We start from the raw sequence: 18,936 nt of genomic DNA on the forward strand, positions 1-18,936 counted from the left end.
ATGAGCCCAAAGCTCAAGAGTCCTGGTATTGGCAATTTGGAGATGCCAGAGAGAAGCTGGTTCGGTGAAAGTTCTCTATTTGCTGGGGGTGCTAAGATGTATGGTAACAATGAGTCTTCTGGCTGGGTGCTGGTGGCTCATGGCTGTATTCCGCGTGAGGAGGCTGAGATCTCAGGATTACAGTTCAAGCCAGCCTGGGCAGAAAAGTCTGTGAGTCTCTTTAACCACCAGAAAACTGGGAAATGGCACTGTGGCTCAAGTGGTAGAGTGCTTGCCTTGAGCTGAATTGCTGAGGGACATCACCCAGATCCAGAGTTCAAGCCCCACCACCAACCAAAAAAAAAAAAAGAGTAAGTCTTCTATTGGTGAGATCACAAAGGAGAAATGAATTTGTGCTAGCTTTGCTGTGATTCCTCAGAACACCAAGGTCACAGCCACAAGGATACAGGGCCTGGCACAGATGGAGAGGGCATTTAGCTGTGGGTGGAATGCATGGACGGATACATGCCATGACGGCAGGGCAATGCCAGAAAGCCCGCGCTTGTTCCAAGACTTGGGAACCCAAGGAAAGAATGGCTGCCTAGGCTCAGGACTGGGTTCGCACTGGAAAATTGCAGAGCACTGGGTGGGGGGGTGACCAGCCCGGTGACCAGCTAAGGGGCAGAGCTTACAGGCACACTTTTATAAAGTACACTGTGATAACTGAACTTCATTATTAGTTGTTGCTAATTTCTTCCTATGGCTAGTTCAAAAGTGAATATATGCCAGGTCCTGGTAATCCTAGCTTCTCAGGAGACTTGAGATCTGAGCTTCATGGTTGGAAGCCTGCCCTGCCAGGAACATCTGTGAGACTCCCAATCAGCCACCAAAAAACCAGAAGTAGAGCTATGGCTCAAGTGGTGGAGCACTAATCTTGAGCAAAAAGCTAAAGGATGGTGCCCTAGCTGAGCTAAAGCCCCTAGAGCAGGCATAGACACACGAAGTGAGTTTGTATTGGAACAAACTGTGTAGGACACTCATGGTCCCCTGCTGAGAGGGGGGCCCCAGCTGGTTGTGAGCCTGCCTCCCCTGTGGGCAGCTGTCCACTCTTGTCCAGGTGTGTGCTGGACTGAAAGTGCTTATACACATCTTGTGATTTGCTCTCCCCAGCCACTGGACTGGGCTAGGCTCCCAACACAAGTGCAGTAAGGCCTGTGAGTGCTTGTGAGGGGGAGCTTAAAGATGCCTCTGGCTGCAGCTCAAGTCCAGACCAGAGCCAGGCCTTGCTCGAGGCGGGAGGGAAGGCTTTTGTTTGGTGTTAGGGATCTAGCTATCCAAAGCCTAGTGCAACCTGGATGTTTAATTAAAGGAAGCAATCAAAACTTTTTTTGTTTTTTACTTGCATTGGCTTGAGTTGGGAATTTATAATCTGTCTGAGGTAATTCCTTCTATTGCATCCTGTAGAGAAGGTAGAGCCAGTGGTAGAGCTGGAGGTGTGGACCAGTCACTCACTGCAAACCATCAAGAAGGCTCAAATTCTAAAGCTTCTGTGAAAACTCCAAGAAATTGCCACCCTAGCAAGGAATGTTGAGGGCAGGGCTGCCATGAAAAGGGAAGCAGAGGGCTTGCTTAGCCCCAAGATCCTCCCAGCACAAAAGTACCCCCAACCTTGCTGGCTCATGTGGACAGTATGGGCAGCTTTGTGAAGTCCCGTGCCTTCCCACAGCTCCACGGTCTGGTCCGAGAGGAGACGGAGCCTGCTCTGCAGTCAGCCAGGACGCTGGCTGAGGCAGCTGCCAGCGGCTCCACTGGGGCTGCTCCAGGGCAGGGGCACTCAGACACCTGCAGAAGCTGCCTCCGTCCAGACTTCAAATCCCAGCTAAAGAATTGAAGTGGTGCCAGGCGCTGGTGGCTCACGCCTGTAATCCTAGCTGGTCAGGAGGCTGAAATTGCGGTTCAGAGCCAGGCCAGGCAGGAAAGGCCATAAGACTTTTTTTTTTTTTTTGCCAGTCCTGGGGCTTGAACTCAGGGCCTGGGCACTGACTGTGGGCTTCTTTTGCTCAAGACTAGCACTCTATTTACTGCTTGTGCCACAACACCACTTCTGGCCTTTTCTGTGTATGTGGTACTGAGGAATTGAACCCAGGACTTCATGCATGCTAGGCAAGCATTCTACCACTAAGCCACATTCCCAGCCCCATGAGACTCTTATCTCCAATTAACCACCAGAAAAGTAGAAGCGGCAGTGTGGCTCAACTGGTAGAGTGCTCACCTTGAGCAGCAGAGGTCAGGGACAGTGCCCAGTCCCAGAGTTCAAGCCCCACGACCAACCAAAAAAAAAAAAAATTGAAAGGATGAGTATTAGACAAGGGCTGGGCCCTGGGGATCTGAGCAAGGACCACCAGAGGCACACACAGATCCCAGTTCTGCTCTACGTGTCTGGAGAGGTATAGCTTGCAAATATCTAGGAAGTGGACCATGATGTGACCCAGCGACAGGTGCTCTATCTACACTAGTGCCCTAGACACTCGGGTGTATGGAGGTTAGGGGTCAAGGTGGTCTCCAGGCGTGTGGAGGGAGCAGAGCTAAAGTTCCATGCATGGGGACCAAGGCCAGGGATGAGGGAGCTTGTAAATCACCAGAATCCACCCTAGACACACCCTGAAACAAGTAGACAGGTAACATAAGCTGGGAAGTGGGGGACTTTGTGGTAGAGGGGCCACAGGGGCTCCCCAACGCCAGAGTGCACATAGCACACACAGCACAGTGAAGCCAGGAGGTGACGCAGCAACCTACTGTGCTGACATAACCCATGCTTACCACCTGAGGTGCGGGAACCCCAAGGCCGGCCATGAAATAAGCATGCTTCCATGTTAAGTGACAAGAAGGGGATACTGTACTAAAACTCAGTTTAAATACACACAAAATCAGCAGTGGCCAGGTGCTGGTGGCTCACGCCTGTCACCCTAGCCATGCAGGAAACAGATCTGAGAGTTGAGGTTCAGCGTTCAGCCCTGCCAGGAAAGTCCATGACACTCATCTCCAATTAACCACCAAAGAGCTGGAAGGGGAGCTGTGGTTCAAGTGGTAAAATGCTAGCCTTGAGTGGAAAAGCTCAGGCCCTGGATCTGGGTTGCCGGTGGCTCACGCCTGTAATCCTAGCTACTCAGGAGGCTGAGATCTGAGGATCGCGGTTCAAAGCCAGCCCAGGCAGGAAAGTCCGTGAGACTCTTATCTCCAATAAACCACTAGAAAACCGGAAGTGGCGCTGTGGCTCAAGCGGCAGAGGGCTCGCCTTGAGCTGAAGAGCTGAGAGACGGCGCTCAGCCCCAGAGTTCAAGCCCCACAACCAACAAAAAAGAAAAGAAAAGAAAAGCTCAGGCCCTGCCTTCAAGCCCTCCCGCCCCCACAAAACTGGAGAAAGTGTTGCATTAGGTATTTTGGGGGTGGAACTCAGGGCCAGCTTTTAATGCTTGTGCCATGCTTCCCCTCTGTGCGTGTTGCTTGTGTGAGTAAAGCAGTGGCCACCGCTGGGTAGAAACGAGGCGTTCCTCAGGATTCTGCCCCCTCTCCCCAGCACCCCATGCTGCCAGACGTGCTCCAGGTGAGCAGCATTGCACCTGTTAGTGCTGTCTCCTTTGGGGAACCAACCACAAAGGCCAGGGTTACCTGTTGGGGTGTTGGGAGAGTTGTTGGGTAGTGGATAGATGTAGAGCTCTTCTGAGGCCCCTGCCACCTGCACAGCTGTCCTCTGCTCAGTGCCTGTGGGGACTGCGCCCGTGCTGCGCGCTTCCCTCGCCCCTGCTTAACTCCCTTTTCACTGCAGCTGCCACCACAGGGGCTTGAGGAGCTCTCACACATGTCAGGAAATTCACTCAAGACCATGAGAGCTCTGTGCTGATGAGAACATTCACCATATAGGTTCACGTGGACTGGACTTTAATGAAGTCACTGCCCCAGGGCTCCTGGCTCCCATATTGGATAGCATGGGGTTCTGAGGGCTGGTGCCTGAGGCACGCACCCACAGGATGCCCCGTCCCCTAAGGGGCCTCGTTTCCTCCTGCCTCCATCCTTCGTGGGAGCAAGGCTTGCCCATTCATGAAGCTGAGATGCGCTGTAGTGCGCCCATGCATTCCGTGGGCCTTGTTGATTTACGTTCTCCCCAAGGCTTCTGTGTTTTGAGTGGTGTGGAAACAGGAGGAGCTGGTCAGGTCCTGGAGATTTTGTTGTTCCAGCCCCTCCTGGGGCACGTGCCCTCTGCAGCTTTCTTGAGACTGGGGGATGCACCAAGGCCCGGGGTGCCTGGGCCACCACTGTGCACCTTTTCCGTAGCTTTGCTGGTGGGAGGCTCAGAGCAGCAGGCCTGGCCAGGGTGTCTTCTGTCAGAATGCCTCCATGGGATACCCTGGTGGGAAGGGGTCGAAAGGGAGGGAGAAGTCAGCAGGTGGGCAAAGTGGGCTGTGATAATGATATGGGGGGGCCCTGGACTGGGAAGTGGGTGGGGTTGCCCATCCCCTAGTCACGAGGTTCATGGCAATGAGGTGAGAAGAAGCAGCATTTGGCAGAAAAATGGTTCTAGTTTCCTCCTGTGCCTCTGAAAGTGGCTACGTGACCTTGCGAAACCACAGCATTCGTAAAATGAGAATGAGCCTCTTGTTTTTCTTGCTGGGAAATGAGAGCTAAATTGAGGTTGTGGGATAATGCTGTAGCCGGTGCGGTGGTTCATGTCTGTAATCTCAGCACTGGTGAGGCTGGGATGTGGCATTTTGATTCCTGATGGAGCTGCACATCTGATGCACATCTGGCAGTTATGATGGGAAGCATAAATAGGAGGATCACTGTCCAGACCTGCCTGGATAAGAAGCAAGACCCTGCTGGGTGCCAGTGGCTCACCTCTGTAATCCTAGCTACTCAGGAGGCTGAGATCTGAGGATCGCGGTTCAAAGCCAGCCCAGGCAGGAAAATCTGTGAGACTCTCTTGCCTCCAATTAACCACCAGAAGATTGGAAGTGGTGCTGTGGCTCAAGTGGTAGAGAGCTCTCCTTGAGCTCTTTAGCTCAAGGACAGTGCTCAGGCCTAGAGTTCAAGCCCCATGACTGACCTCCCCCCCCCAAAAAAAAACCAAACAGCATGGGGGTTAAAGGCTATGAGCATTCAGAAACAGTATATTCTAGCAGCTCTTTGTTGGTCATTTTGACAAACCTACATTTCAATTTCACTTTACTTGGAATTTTTTTATCAAAGAGAAGAGAGTACAACCCAGTGGGCTGGAGGGGCTGGCCTTGCCAGCTCCTAAGCTGTCAGCCTGTGACCCAGATTGTTAGAGCACATACTTTAGTGATCTAGCTATTGGCCTGTTTGTGCATTTTCTGGCTGTGTATGTCCACAGGTATGGGCGGGGGTGTGTGTGAAGTGTCAACTGGCTTGCTTTCATTTATTTATTTATTTATTTATTTTTGGTTGGTCATGGGGCTTGAACTCTGGGCCTGGGCGCTCAAGGTGAGCTCTTTACCACTTGAGCTACAGTGTCACTTCCTATTTTCTGGTGGTTCATTGGAGATAAGAGTCTCATGGACTTTCCTGCCTGGGCTGGCTTTGAACCACAATCTTCAGATCTTAGTCTCCTGAAGAGCTGGGATTATAGGCCTGAGCCACCAGTGCCTGGCTCAGCTGGCTTTTCTTTCTTTCTTTCTTTTTTTTTTTTTTTTCTTTTTGGTTATGGGGCTTGAATTCTGGGCCTGAGAGCTGTCCCTCAGCTCTTCAGCACAAGTCTTGTGCTCTACCACTTGAACTACAGCACCACTTCTGACTCTCTGGTGGTTTATTGGAGATGAGAGTTTCACGGACTTTCCTGCCCGGGTTCCTTTTGAACCGCGATCCTCAGATCTCAGCCTCCTGAGTAGCTAGGATTACAGGGATGAGCCACTGGCGCCCGGCTCAGCTGGCTTTTCTTATAAAGCTTTACCTGTGCAACACTGGATACTTGGGTGTGCACATCCAATGTGCAGTTAGCGTGTGTGCTGGATGGCAGGCAGGCTGAGTGGTGGTCTAGGGCAATGGGGAGAGGTGCACAGTGTGTTAGCCAGTTCGTTTTCACATGGTCAGACCATGAGCACTCCCCCAGCTCTGGTGAAGGGGTGTTCTGGTACACGAAGCTTCAGAATGGATTCCCACCCACCTCTGGGGCTCAGCTTCTGTTGTATGCTCAGTGGATTCTTTCTGTCTCATGCTATAATAGACTTTATTGCACTCAATTGGAATGGATGTTTTGTGTCTGTGTTGTGTGTGCATGTGCGTGTACTTGCATGTATGCAGTCCTAAGGCTTGAATTTCAGGGACTAGACACTCTTGCTCAAGGTTAGCAGTTGCCACTTGAGCCACACCTCCACTTCTAGCTTTTTGCTGGTTAATTGGAGATAAAGGTCTCACAGACTTTCCTGGCTGGGCTGGCTTCCAAGCACAGTCCTCAGATCTTAGCCTTCTGAGTAGCTAGGATTACAAGTGTAAGCCACCGGCACCTGGCTAGAATTTTCTGTTTAAGGCCCAATAATCTAATCTATATGTGTGCATTTCGTAATTTGTTTTATGTACCATGGACAAGCATTTAGGTTGTTTGTACTTTACTATGTATTTAATTTTGATGGTACTGGAGTTACAACTCAGAACCTCATGCTTGTTAGGCTGATGCTCCATTGCTGAGCCAGGTCCCCAGGCCTGTTTTTCTCTGGTTATTTTTGGATGGGCTCTTGCTTCCTGCCCAGGTGTACACTTGGGTTGTAACCTGCCTATTTTAGGTTTCCTGTTGTTGCTGGGATGCCACGCATAAGCACAACAACTGGCTTCCTTCTGTGTGGCTGGAGTCTCATAATGTTTCTGCCCAGGCTAGCTTGGAGCCATGATCCTCCCAATCTCAGCATTCCAGCATTCCTCTTGGGATGACAGGTGTGTGCCTCAGTGCTCATCTGGGTCGAGCAGGGATTCTGGACTCTTCTGCCCAGGCTGACCTTGAACTGTAGTCCTCCCATCCACAGCCTCCTAGGTAGTGGGGATTGCAGATGTCAGCCAGCTGTGCCCAGATGCCTCCACCTTTTGATTTGTGAATGAAATTGTACAAATAATAGTTTGGACCCTTGCTTTGAGTGTTTGGAAGTAGAATTGCTGGATTGCATGATAATTGCTTAAGTTTTAGGAAGTACTCAACTCTGTTCCAATAACTGAATCTTCTCGCATTGTAGCAGCAGTGCACGAGGGGTCCAGTTCCTCTGGGACCCTGCCGACAGCTCGTCAGTCCTTTGGTTCTGTGTTGTTGTTTTTTTTCAATAGCAGTCGAAATTCCACTGAGGCTCTTGGCTGATCCTCTTGTGGCAGAGTTGCAGCTGTCCCTGGCTGTCCTGAACCCTCCTTAGGAAGCAGCTCTTCCCCAGGCTCCGGCCTCACCCGCCTTCTCTTGTGTCAGTGCCAGCAGAACCGAGCTGATAGCCTTCTTGGTGGAGCTGTGGTAGATGCACCAATAGGGGAGCCTGTCCTTCTCACAGGCTTGGTGCCCCTAGGTTTAGTCAGGATGGGATGGTAAGCTAGCTTGAGGAAAATGACAGAAGATGGAAAGTTAGGAGGTATTTAACACTGGCCTCGCAGCAAGGAAGATTGTGTTCTGGGTTAGAGGGCCCCTGGAGCTGTGCCATTCACATCCTCCTTGCCTCTCTCTCGATCAGGGACCATGGCCCAAGTGGCGATGTCCTCGCTGCCCGTTGAAGATGAAGAGTCCTCAGAGAGTCGGATGGTGGTGACGTTCCTCATGTCTGCACTGGAGTCCATGGTGAGTGGCTTCTGCCCTGGGGAGTGTGTGTGCATGCTGGGGGCAGGGGGAGATGATGCAGTTAGGCCTGTGGACAAACTTGTTTTTTGTAAAATAGTAAGGAGTTTACAAAAACTGGTTTTTTGTAAAATAGTAATGAGTTTATTTATGCATGTATGCATGCTCTGGATTGAACCCAGGCAAGTGCTCTAACACTGAGCACACCTCTGGCCTCTTTTGAGTAATTTTATTTTGAGACAGGTTTCCTTGAGTTGCCTGGCCATCTGCCCTTGGCATACTCCTGCCTCAATACCCCCCCAAGTAGCTTGTTTTGGTTTTTAGTTGTGATGAGGACAGCTTTTTCCTGGAATAATTGCTACACTTCACAGTTTGTTACCATGTTTCAGTATATGCTTAGCTTATCTAAATATTTCTTTTTAAATTGAATTTTTCTTAGGCAGTCCCCTGTTTTGCAAGTGTTAACACTGCATTTATATATAATATTGGAAGTAACTCAGAACAAAGTCATGTGTTTGAGTTAAGCTTCATGTACTCTTGTCTACTTTCCTATCAGTTGTCCTTATTCTGCTGTAGTAGTCATTACCTCAGGGCTCAGTGTCTGTGTGAGTGAGTGAGTGTGTGTGTGTGTGTATGGGTGTGTATGTATATGTACATGTGTATATACTCTGGGGGTTGAACTCAGGGCCTCGGTGCTGTCCCTTAGCTTTTTCTCTTAAGGCTGGTACTCTGGCCACAGCTCCATTTCTAGAGTTTTGGTGGTTAGTTGGAGATAAGATAGTTGGGCTGGATTCCAACCATGATCCTCAGATCTCAGTTTCCTGAGTAGCGGCGATTACAGGCGTGAGTCACCAACACCAGCTTCCTTTAACTTTTAAGAATACTGAATTCCATCAGGTGCCAGTGGCTCATATCTGTAATCCTAATTATTCTGAGATCTGAGGATCATGGTTTGAAACCAATCCAGGCAGGAAAGTCCATGAGATTCTTATTGCCCATTAACTACCCAAAAAGTTGGAAATGGAACTGTGGCTCAAGTGGTAGTATGCTAGCCTGGAGTGAAAAAGCTCAGAAAGAGTGCACAGGTCCTGAATTCAAGCCCCAGGATCGAGTTTCCTTGGAATGTACCCTGTCCTTCTATGGGAGGTGCATGGCTTTGGTCCACACAGGGTTCGGCTGGCTCACACCCCTCTCAGCCACTGTTGGGAAGTGCCCTGCCTATGCTGCCCACTGCCCAGCTTAGCAGGCGCCGTCTGCTTCTGGACCTTCCCTTGGAGTACCAGGGCTTTCTGCTGCCTCGCTTACCCGTTCATTTCTCCTGTTTAAAACTAGGCAATGAGGCAAGACAAACATGTGGCAGTGGGCTGTGCCGTGTGTTTGCGGTGGGCACTGGGCAGTTCTGGGTGGCACGTTTTGTACTCCCCATACATAGTGGTGCTTGCTTTTCGCTTGCAGTGTAAGGAGCTGGCCAAGTCCAAGGCGGAAGTGGCCTGCATGGCCGTGTATGAGACTGACGTGTTTGTGGTGGGGACCGAGAGGGGACGGGCCTTCGTCAACGCCAGGAAGGACTTCCAGAAGGACTTTGTAAAATACTGTAAGCAACATGTCTTTTTCTTTTGTATTTTGTAAATCTAAACCTAAGAATTTATAGGTGAGAAATGCCATTTCTTCTTCCTAAAGTATAATGAGATTTAGATTAAAAACCAAAAAGACTTTGCCAATGTTTATGGAACAGGTGAAGTATCTGAGCAGGCGTATAGGTGTTTTCTTCTTTCCTCTTTTTCGAGGGCATGCTGGGGATGGACCCTCGGCCCTTGCTCATATTAGGCAAGGGCTGTACCACGGAGCCACAGTGTGACCACCGCCCTCAGCTCTTGTTTCCTCTCCTTCCCCCTTCCCCTGGGTGTTGTGTGTCCTAGCATTGAGCCACAGCCCTGACCCTTAAAGAGCTTCATTTAGCTCTTGCTCTGGAGGTGATGGCTGGCTCCTTAGCTGTATTTTTTCCCCTATAAATACATATATTCTCCCAGTCCTGGAGCTTGAACTTAGGACCTGGGTGCTGTTCTCTAAGCTTTTTTGTTTCAGGCTAGCACTCTACCACTTGAGCCATAGTTCGACTTCTGGCTTTTTGGTGGTTAGAGATAAGAGATCTCACAGACTTGCTGACTGGCTTCAAATTTGTAATCCTCATGTCTCAGCCTCCTGAGCAGCTATGATTACAGGCATGAGCTACTAGTGTTCAGCTTGCTCTGATTAATTTTAAGGTAAGGTTCTCACTTTTGTCTAGTTTAGTGGTTCTTATGTTGGACTTTGCAAATCTAGAGTTATTTGGTGATGACCTTCTCAGATGAACAAGTGTATGTAGCTGACGAATTATTCTTACTGCTTCTTTTTTCACCAGCTAATAATCTGATGTGTTTCTAGTCATAGCTATGCTTACTTCCGAGTTGGATGCGAGCCATTTATATCCTTGAGGATTTGACCATATAAGATGTCTCTTATTCCTTCCCTTTGTGTTTCTCACATGTGAGCGGTGTGTCCCAGTCAGCCCCAGCACTCTCCCTCCTTTGTGTTTTATAACAAAGCATAGTTGCTGCCAAATAGAACAAAACATTCTTGCTGAAAGGCAGATGCTGCGGTGCTGGGTATGAGCCTTTTCTTGGTCAATTCTTCACAGGCGTTGAGGAAGAGGAGAAGGCGGCCGAGATGCACAAGATGAAGGTGGCTGGCCAGGGAAGCCGGATGAGCGTGGATGCTGTGGAAATTGAAACTCTCAGAAAAACAGTTGAGGACTATTTCTGCTTTTGCTATGGTAAAAGATCATTGTGTGCCGTGTTTCTCACATGTCGCTGTGTCCTTGCAGTCCTGTGATGCATCTGTACCCACTGTGCTGACTACTGTGCAGGCCGAGGGGACAGCCATTCCTCCTTTTAGAGGCCAGCATAGCCATTAGACCCCGTGCCCTGCAAAGCCACCTGTGCGAATTGAGTCACAGGAAAAGCCAGTGGCTGGCTGGGAGAGGAGGGAAAGTTGAACGGTGGGATCAGGCCTTCTGGTTCCTGTGGGTGTAAATGCATTCACACAGGAACTTCAGTTTAAAAATGTCCTGGTGCTCTGGTGGCAGTAGCATCTGTCAGGCTGTATTGCAGGGATGCAGAATGTGTTAGATGTGAAATCAGGCTATGCTACTGTTTAGGTTTGATTTGGTTCCCCAGGCTGGACTGGAGCAGTTTATCCTTTGGCCACAGTCTCCTGAGTGTGTTGGGATTATAGTTGCACTCTGCTATACCTGGTTAAAGATGTACCATGATAAAGACAGAATAGTGGGAGGTGTAGCTTAAATGTGTGCAAGGCCGTAGGTTAATGTTCAGTGTTGAGAAAAAAGTTACAGGCAGATTGGTGTAATAAACTGTCTGCCTTTCTGCTCCTCTCTCTCTCTCCTTTCTCTTTTTCTCTTAAGCTTGCTCACCTAGCACTTATCATTTGAGCCCAATTCCCTTTTTTTTTTTTTTTTTTGAAGTAGTATCTCACAAAGTTTGCTCGTGCTATTTCTTTTTTTGTTTGTTTTTGTTTTTGGCCAGGCATGGGGCCTGAACTCTGGGCCTGGGCACTGTCCCTCTCTTCAGCTCAAGGCTAGTGCTCTACCACTTGAACCATAGCGCCACTTCTGGCTTTTTCTGCTTATGTGGTGCTGAGGAATTGAACCCAAGGCCTCATGCATACAAGGCAAGCATACTACCACTGAGCTACCTTCCCAGCCCATGCTCAAGCTATTTTGAACTTGGATTCTTCCTCCCTTTACCTTCTGAGCTATGTCCTGTTAGAAATTAGCTATTTTTACTTCCATGTGTGTGTGTGTGTGTGTGTGTATGTGTTTTCCAGGGCTGGGACTCTCAGCCTGGTGGTGCCTGAGCTTTTTTCTCAAGGCTGCTGCTCTGCCATTTGAACTACAACTCAAGTTCTGGCCTTTTGGTGATTAATTGGCAATAAGACTCATGGACTTCCCTGCCTGGGTTGGTTTTGAACCATGATCTTCAGATCTCAGCCTCCTGAGTAGTTATAATAACAGGTTTGAGCCACCTGTTTTCCTTATGGTTTTTATGTTTTGGGTTTCTTTTTGTTGTTGTTGTTTGCTTTTAGCCGGTTCTGCAGTCGAACTCAGGAGTTGGACACTGTCCATGAGCTTCTTTGGCTCAAGGCTAGCACTCTACCACTTGAGCCACAGTGCCACTTCTGGTTTTTTCTGTGTATGTGATACTGAGGAATTGAACCCAGGGCTTCATGAATGCTAGGCAAGCACTCTGCCACTGAGCCACATTCCCAGCCTTTCCCCAAGTTTTAACATTGATTTATTTAGTGTAAACAGGTTAAGATTCGGAGAAATGGAAAATGAACATTTCCTGCTACATGCAAGAAATGTGAATGAAAGACTCCCCTTTCCTGTGGGTTTGATGTGCTTACTATTTGGCTCTTTCATTTCTGCAACTCTAGCTCAGCGGCATTGGACTGGCACACGCTTGAGCTCAGTTTTAAATGAGACGTGGCGGGGTAGTGTGCGCTGTCTGGCGTGGTGCTGAGATGCTGAGTGTGGTGGGGTTTGTCTCTTCCTCCATCAGGGAAAGCGTTAGGCAAGTCCACCGTGGTCCCTGTCCCCTACGAGAAGATGCTGCGGGACCAGTCTGCTGTGGTGGTGCAGGGGCTCCCTGAGGGGGTGACCTTCCAGCACCCTGAGAACTACGATCTGGCCACCCTCAAATGGATTTTGGAGAACAAAGCAGGGATCTCGTTCATCATTAAGAGGTGAAGTGTGCTCCCTTCTTGGCCAGTGTCAATTCTTCTCAAAGACCAGCAGAACTTCTTTAAGATATTTTAATGAGGTGTCATTAACACTTAGGCTTTAATATAGTTCTGTGTATTCATACATGCTGTTTTGTTTGTTTTCTTATGATGCAGGCCTTTCCTAGAGCCGAAGAAACACCTAGGTGAGTGTGTGCATGTGTGTTTTGTTTCTGAGAGACCTCTCCCTCCACACCACAGGACCCCAAGTGCTCTTGGGTTTCTTGAGGCTCTGGCAGAGCCAAGACTTTTTTGGTGGGGGTGGGGGAGTAGTCAGGGGGCTTGAACTCAGGACCTGGGTGCTATCCCTGAGCTTCTTTTGTTCAAGGGTAGCACTGTGCCACTTGAGCCACAGTGCCACTACTGGCTTTTTCTGAGTAGTTTATTGGAGGTAAAGGTCTAATAGACTTTCCTGCCTGGGCAGGCATTGAACAGTGATCCTCAGATCTCAGCCTCCTGAGTAGCTAGGATCACAAGTGTAAGCCACAGGTACCTGGCTCAACCAAGACCTTTTAGTTGGTAAAGAGGTCACAAGGTGAAAAAGAGGCCACTTATGACACTTTATGACAGAGGCCTGTCAGCCTTAGTGCAACCCGCACACATTGACTTGCACTACTGTGGAATTACCCTGCTGGTGATAGAGCCAGCCTGGCACAAGCCTGGATACTGAGGGTACCACAGCTGTGTACAGAGCTGTGACACTGTCATATCTCCCAGAGTGACCAGGACAGCCCAGCAATGACACTGGCACACCTCCCAGAGTGACTGGGACAGCCCTAGGAACAGCCTAGAGAAAGACTCTGGGCCTTCAGTGGAAGTCCTGCTTCTGAGGTTGGAAAGGCTCCGAGCCAGAAGCTCAGGATGTGGTCCTGAGTGGGAGCTATCCTGCAGGTTGCTTTCAGAGACCCCTGGCTGTTGCATTGTGAGAATGAGAGGGGCAAAGGTGACCAGGGAGCCAGGGTCACTGGAGACTCCTGTTTGGATGGTGCAGTGTTTGCATTCAGAGCCACATCCCCAGCCCCTGTCATTGGGAACCTCTTAACTATGGAAGAATGAGAGGAAAAAAGTACACACACACAGACTTTGTTTCTGTTAAATTTCTTTAAAAATTTTCAACATGTTGAAAATAATTTTTTACCTGCTTTATTGGGGTGTAGTTAACACATCTTAAAATGAACCCATTTTAATTGTACAATTCTATGAGTCTTAGGAAATGTTAAGAATCTAAGCTGGGCACCGGTGGCTCACGCCTGTAATCCTAGAGCTACTCAGGAGGCTGAGATCTGAGCATCGAGGTTCAAAGCCAGCCCAGGCAGGAAAATCCGTGAGACTCTTAGCTCCAATAAACCACTAGAAAACCAGAAGTGGCACTGTGCTCAAGCGGTAGAGCGCTTGCCTTGAGCTGAAGAGTGCAGGGACAGCGCCCAGGCCCAGAGTTCAAGCCCCACGACCGACCAAAAAACAAAAAAGAATCTGAAAAGCAAGTGCTACAGCACTTGGCTGGTGTGGGAGACTTGCTGGGTTCCATCCCCAGCACTGCACAGATGAGATGCAGCTTGGGCTGGCCTCAAACTCTCCATCCTCTTGGGGGACTATAGCTACATACACCGGGCTCTCTCTGTTTCTTGTTAGATGATTGGCAAGTTCTTTCTCTAATTCCATGACATCTCTTAACTTGCTTTAAGATTGACTGTAACTGATTTTATTCTTTGACTCTTTGTGCTTTGATGTTTCATCCCATAAACCATTACTTGGGAGCAAAGTGGGGTGAGCACTTGTGTTGCTTGCCTGTGGGCCCGGTTTGATTCTTGGGACCTGGAAAAATCAAACCAGCCCCCCAACATTGTTTAACCCATTGTCTTGAAGATTTCTTTTGCAAGTCTTACAGCTTTAGCTCTTGTAGACAGACCCATTGCTCTTTTGCTGAGCCAGCCCAAGTCTGCAGCCTGCAGTGGGTCTGACTTAAAGCTGACATGTCCCAGGTGAGACTGTGCATTCATCTTTTGTGGCTGTCCACTTGTTCCAGTGTTTAGTGCATGAAAAGTACACCCTTCCTCCTGGGTTGCCCTGGCATCTTGGAGGGGAATCAGCTGACCCAGACTATGTCTGTCTGGGCTTTTCCATAGCAGCTCATGCAGTGTGAGAGTCAGGACAGCGCCCCCTCCACTGGCCCCTTTCTTGCCCCTCCTCTGTCTGAGGGCCCTTCTTTCTTTCCTCTGTTCTGGCTAGAGTCAGCATCCATTGGAAGGGTTGATGGTTGGCCCTGCACCAGGACTAAAGGAGGCCAGTGTGCTGTGAGCCTGGGCTCCAATTGACACAGATGCTTACATTAGAGTGCAGATGGATGGATTGCAGCTTGCTTTTCATTCCTGGCTGTGTACATTTGGGACAGCACGGGGGATGTGGACCGTGTGCAGATCATAGAATGACCTTGTGTGTCCATTTAACACTTTTGTAGTAAGCTCTCATGCTTGGCAGGGAGCCAGGCCTCTAAGCACTGAGCTGTACCCCAGGTCCTCTTTGATTTTATTAACTTATTTTTCTTTACTTGGATGTAGTTTAGATTGGTGTCCTCTGCCATTGGCATTTGTTTTTGAGACATGGGAGGGATCTGGCTTGTTCTGTCATGGGTGAATGCTCACGGCTACTGGGCCACTCCAGGCTGGGGCTGCAGGCCTGGACTTCATTACCAAACCTGACTTAGCTGAGAAGTCAGGAGGCTCATCCCAAAGTCCCAGGGTGCACCTGCAGTTGGTATATGCGTTCCAGACCAAGAGTGTCTTCATTGCCCTGGGTCTCCCCAGGCTGACATTGAGGGCTTCTGCTGACCCATTACCTTCATTTGCCTTTTCCAGATTGTTCTATAAATGAATCCTAGTGTGTGGACTTCTGATGCCTTGTTTTTTTTTTGGTCGGTCATGGAGCTTAAACTCTGGGCGTGGGTGCTGTTCCTCTGCTCTTCAGCTCAAGGCAAGTGTTCTACCACTTGAGCCACAGAGCTACTTCTGGTTTTCTGGTGGTTTATTGGAGATAAGACTCTCATGGGCTTTCCTGCCCAGGCTGGCTTTGAACTGTGATCCTCAGATTTCAGCCTCCTGAGTAGCTAGGATTACAGGCATGAGCCACCAGTGCCCAGCTTACCTTGTTCTTGTGAAAAGCATCCATGTTTCATGGAGCCATAGTTCATCCTGTTTTCCTACTGAACAGTACTCTAATTTAGTCCACATTTATATTATGTGTATTATTCTACTGTTCTGTTTTTGGAGACAGGATCCTATTTGCTATGTAACCCAGGCAGTCCTTGAACTCACAATCTTCTTCTTTTTTTTTTCCTACTCTGCAACTTACTTTTTATTGAAAGAATCTTATGAAGGATTTTAAAAATTTAGCCACCTATTCAATGGCAAAGGTTTAACTGCTTTTTTTACATGTAACTAATATGAACTGTTTTCTCAACAAGGAAATCCTGATCAGAAAAAGATGACATGCCACTAAGTGTTTTTTGTTTTTTTTTTTTTGTCGGTCGTGGGGCTTGAACTCTGGGCTTGGGCGCTGTCCCTGCGCTCTTCAGCTCAGGGCGAGTGCGCTACCACTTGAGCCACAGCACCACTTCGGTTTTCTAGTGGTTTATTGGAGCTAAGAGTCTCACGGACTTTCCTGCCGGGCTGGCTTTGAACCTCGATGCTCAGATCTCAGCCTCTAGTAGCTAGGATTACAGGCGTGAGCCATCGGCGCCCAGACTAAATTAAGTGTTTTTAATAAAAAAGCTAACCAGTTGTCTAGTTACATTTCTCCACCCAAAACCCTACATAAACTTGGTAGTAACTGAATCTCTAGGCAACATATTCAAAGTTGAGATTAAAAATTAGGTGAAGAAAGAATCCTCAGATCCAATTAAGAGCCCTGCTTCATACATACCAGTGGTCCTGGCTAGACTCTAGACAATATACTAAAAAGCCTGCTAACAACATTAACTTCAAGTAGCCTTTTTCCAGTTTCCAATTTGTGAATAAAGATATAGTTTGTTAATTCTATCAGAAACCTTGTTGCAACTTGTTTTATTTACAATGCCAACTTCTGCAAGCTTAACTAAAGTTAACTAGACAATAAACTAGGCAGAAATTGCTCTACAGAAAGAGAGAAATCCTAAAATGCCACTTTCCACAGAGAACCCACAATTGTTTTATTCAGAAAAGAGAAGCTTTCACTTGGACTAGAAGAGACTCAACCAAAATTTGGGATGTGTATTCAAACTACACATGCAATGAGGACAATATTACGCTAATACAATTGATGTGCTGTTACATTTGTCTACTGTTTGTCTAATGTTAACAATTATAAACAGAGTAGTGCAACTAGTATTTGGAACAATCCTTGTAATGTTACAATGTCAGGCACATTTCACATCTGTTCACACCACTGGTTCTCTTTGGGTACCTGGGCTTCCTCCGCTTCAGTAAAGTTGTTCTTTTTTTTTTTTTTCTTGTCGGTTGTGGGACCTGAAATCTGGCCCTGGACTCTGGCCCTGGGCGCTGTCCCTCAGCTCTTCAGCTCTAGGCTAGCACTCTACCACTTGAGCCACAGCACCACTTCCGACTTTTTTGGCATATGTGGTGCTGAGGAATCAAACCCTGGCCTCATGCATGCGAGGCAAGCACTCTACCACTGAGCCACCTTCCCAGCCCCATCTAAATTCTTTTTTGTGATTAAGTGATTACATAATTTCCCAAATTTCACAGTATTGTGGGATAGTGATGCTTAGTTAAAGTCACAAACACATTCTAACTTTCATGGGACAAATTGTCTATCGTGGTCTATAACATTTATGAGTTCTATGAGCTTTGCAGTACAGTTATTTCTCTTCCAGTAAAGTCGTTCTTAATGTTGAAAGTTTTGCGAATCTCCTCAGGAGTTTTCTCCTTAATCATATTGGCAACAGTCTTACCTGTGACATCAAGCAAACCTTTGATGTCTAAGTAGTTTGCAGCCAGAATAAGTTCAAAAGATGTTCCTTGGTCAACTTTCAGGAATTCTTGTTCCCAAACAGGAATATCATCTGTACGCTTTTCTTTGTTCTCATCATCCTCTGGAGGAGGAGGATCATCCTTGTGGTGGGTGCACCACGGAATGACCTTTTTAAATATTGCTGTGTTGTCATGTGGTAGAGGAACTGGGTCATCATCTCCTTCATCATCCATTCCCAAATTTTCGAACATGGTCTTGATGATCACAGATTGTTTGGCAATTTCTACATCAACTTCAAATATTTCTCCATCAGAACTCTGCAACTTAATTGAAGGCATGGTATTTGGTCTCGAAAAGACGGCGGACAGGAGTCTGTCAGGAGCAAGGCAACATCCACGCAAGCAGAAGAGAAAGACAAAGACAAGGCCACTCGCAATCTTCTTTTTTCAACCTTGCGGTTGCTGGGATTATAGATATATGTAACCTCACTCCACCGCACCTGTTACACAGCATAATTTACTCACATATCTGGTGATGGAAGTTGGGGTTCTCTTGATATTACATTAAGGACTGGTCACCTGTTGGGTTATAGGGTTTTTTCCAGTGCTAGTGAATAGAACCCGGTCCTTGTACATAACCCCATGGGTTTACTTATTTGTTTAATTAGCTAGTTCTGGGACTTGAACTCAAGGTCTTGTATTCCTTCTTCCTCCTCCTCCTTCTCCTCTCCTCCTCCTCCTCTTCTTTTTTTTCTTTGGCCAACATCCTGGGGCTTAACTCGGGGCTGGGACACTGTTTCTGAGATTGTTTTACTCTTCTACTTGAGCCAGAGTTCCATTTTTGGCCTTTTTTTGGGTAGTTTATTACTGATAAGAGTCTCAAGGTAGACACACAAGCATACTTTACATCTGCCACCATAATCATTGCCATTCCTACAGGAGTAAAAGTATTCAGCTGATTAGCCACACTACATGGAGGCAATATCAAATGATCACCAGCCATACTCTCAGCCTTAGGCTTTATTTTCCTTTTTACTGTGGGACGACTAACAGATATCGCATTATCTAACTCATTACTTGATATTGTTCTTCATGGTACATATTATGTAGTAGCCCATTTCCACATGTCTTATCAATGGGAGCAGTATTTGCAATTATAGGTGGTTTTGTCCATTGATACTCACTATTTACTGAATACACCCTCAATGACATATGAGCTAAAGTTCACTTTACTATCATATTTATTGGTGTAAACATAACATTCTTCCCTCAGCATTTCCTAGGACTAGCAGGGATACCACGACATTATTCAGGCTACCCAGATGCTTATACTACATGAAACAC

General features: G+C 47.7%; 1 protein-coding gene and 1 pseudogene across 6 annotated transcripts in view; one reads left to right on the forward strand and one right to left on the reverse strand.

Annotated features, from left to right (window-relative positions):
* Positions 1 to 6,818: 6,818 nt before the first annotated feature.
* Positions 6,819 to 18,936, forward strand: part of Gtf2i (general transcription factor IIi) — a 48,002-nt gene continuing 35,884 nt past the window's right edge. For 2 of the 6 annotated variants that reach the window (XM_013033203.1, XM_013033202.1), the window contains exons 1-6: positions 6,822 to 6,921; positions 7,692 to 7,795; positions 9,248 to 9,386; positions 10,470 to 10,604; positions 12,409 to 12,592; positions 12,746 to 12,774. In XM_013033203.1, the coding sequence (XP_012888657.1) occupies positions 6,915 to 6,921; positions 7,692 to 7,795; positions 9,248 to 9,386; positions 10,470 to 10,604; positions 12,409 to 12,592; positions 12,746 to 12,774 (598 nt within the window). In that variant the 5' untranslated portion in view covers positions 6,822 to 6,914. Of the gene's footprint in view, positions 6,922 to 7,691; positions 7,796 to 9,247; positions 9,387 to 10,469; positions 10,605 to 12,408; positions 12,593 to 12,745; positions 12,775 to 18,936 lie in introns of all 6 variants that reach the window. The other 4 variants (XM_013033204.1, XM_013033201.1, XM_013033205.1 and 1 more) reach the window with 4 other exon arrangements.
* Positions 17,461 to 18,102, reverse strand: LOC105998453 (annotated as a pseudogene).

The sequence above is a fragment of the Dipodomys ordii genome, unplaced genomic scaffold, assembly GCF_000151885.1.
Source record: "Dipodomys ordii isolate 6190 unplaced genomic scaffold, Dord_2.0 Scaffold164, whole genome shotgun sequence".
Taxonomy (NCBI): domain Eukaryota; kingdom Metazoa; phylum Chordata; class Mammalia; order Rodentia; family Heteromyidae; genus Dipodomys; species Dipodomys ordii.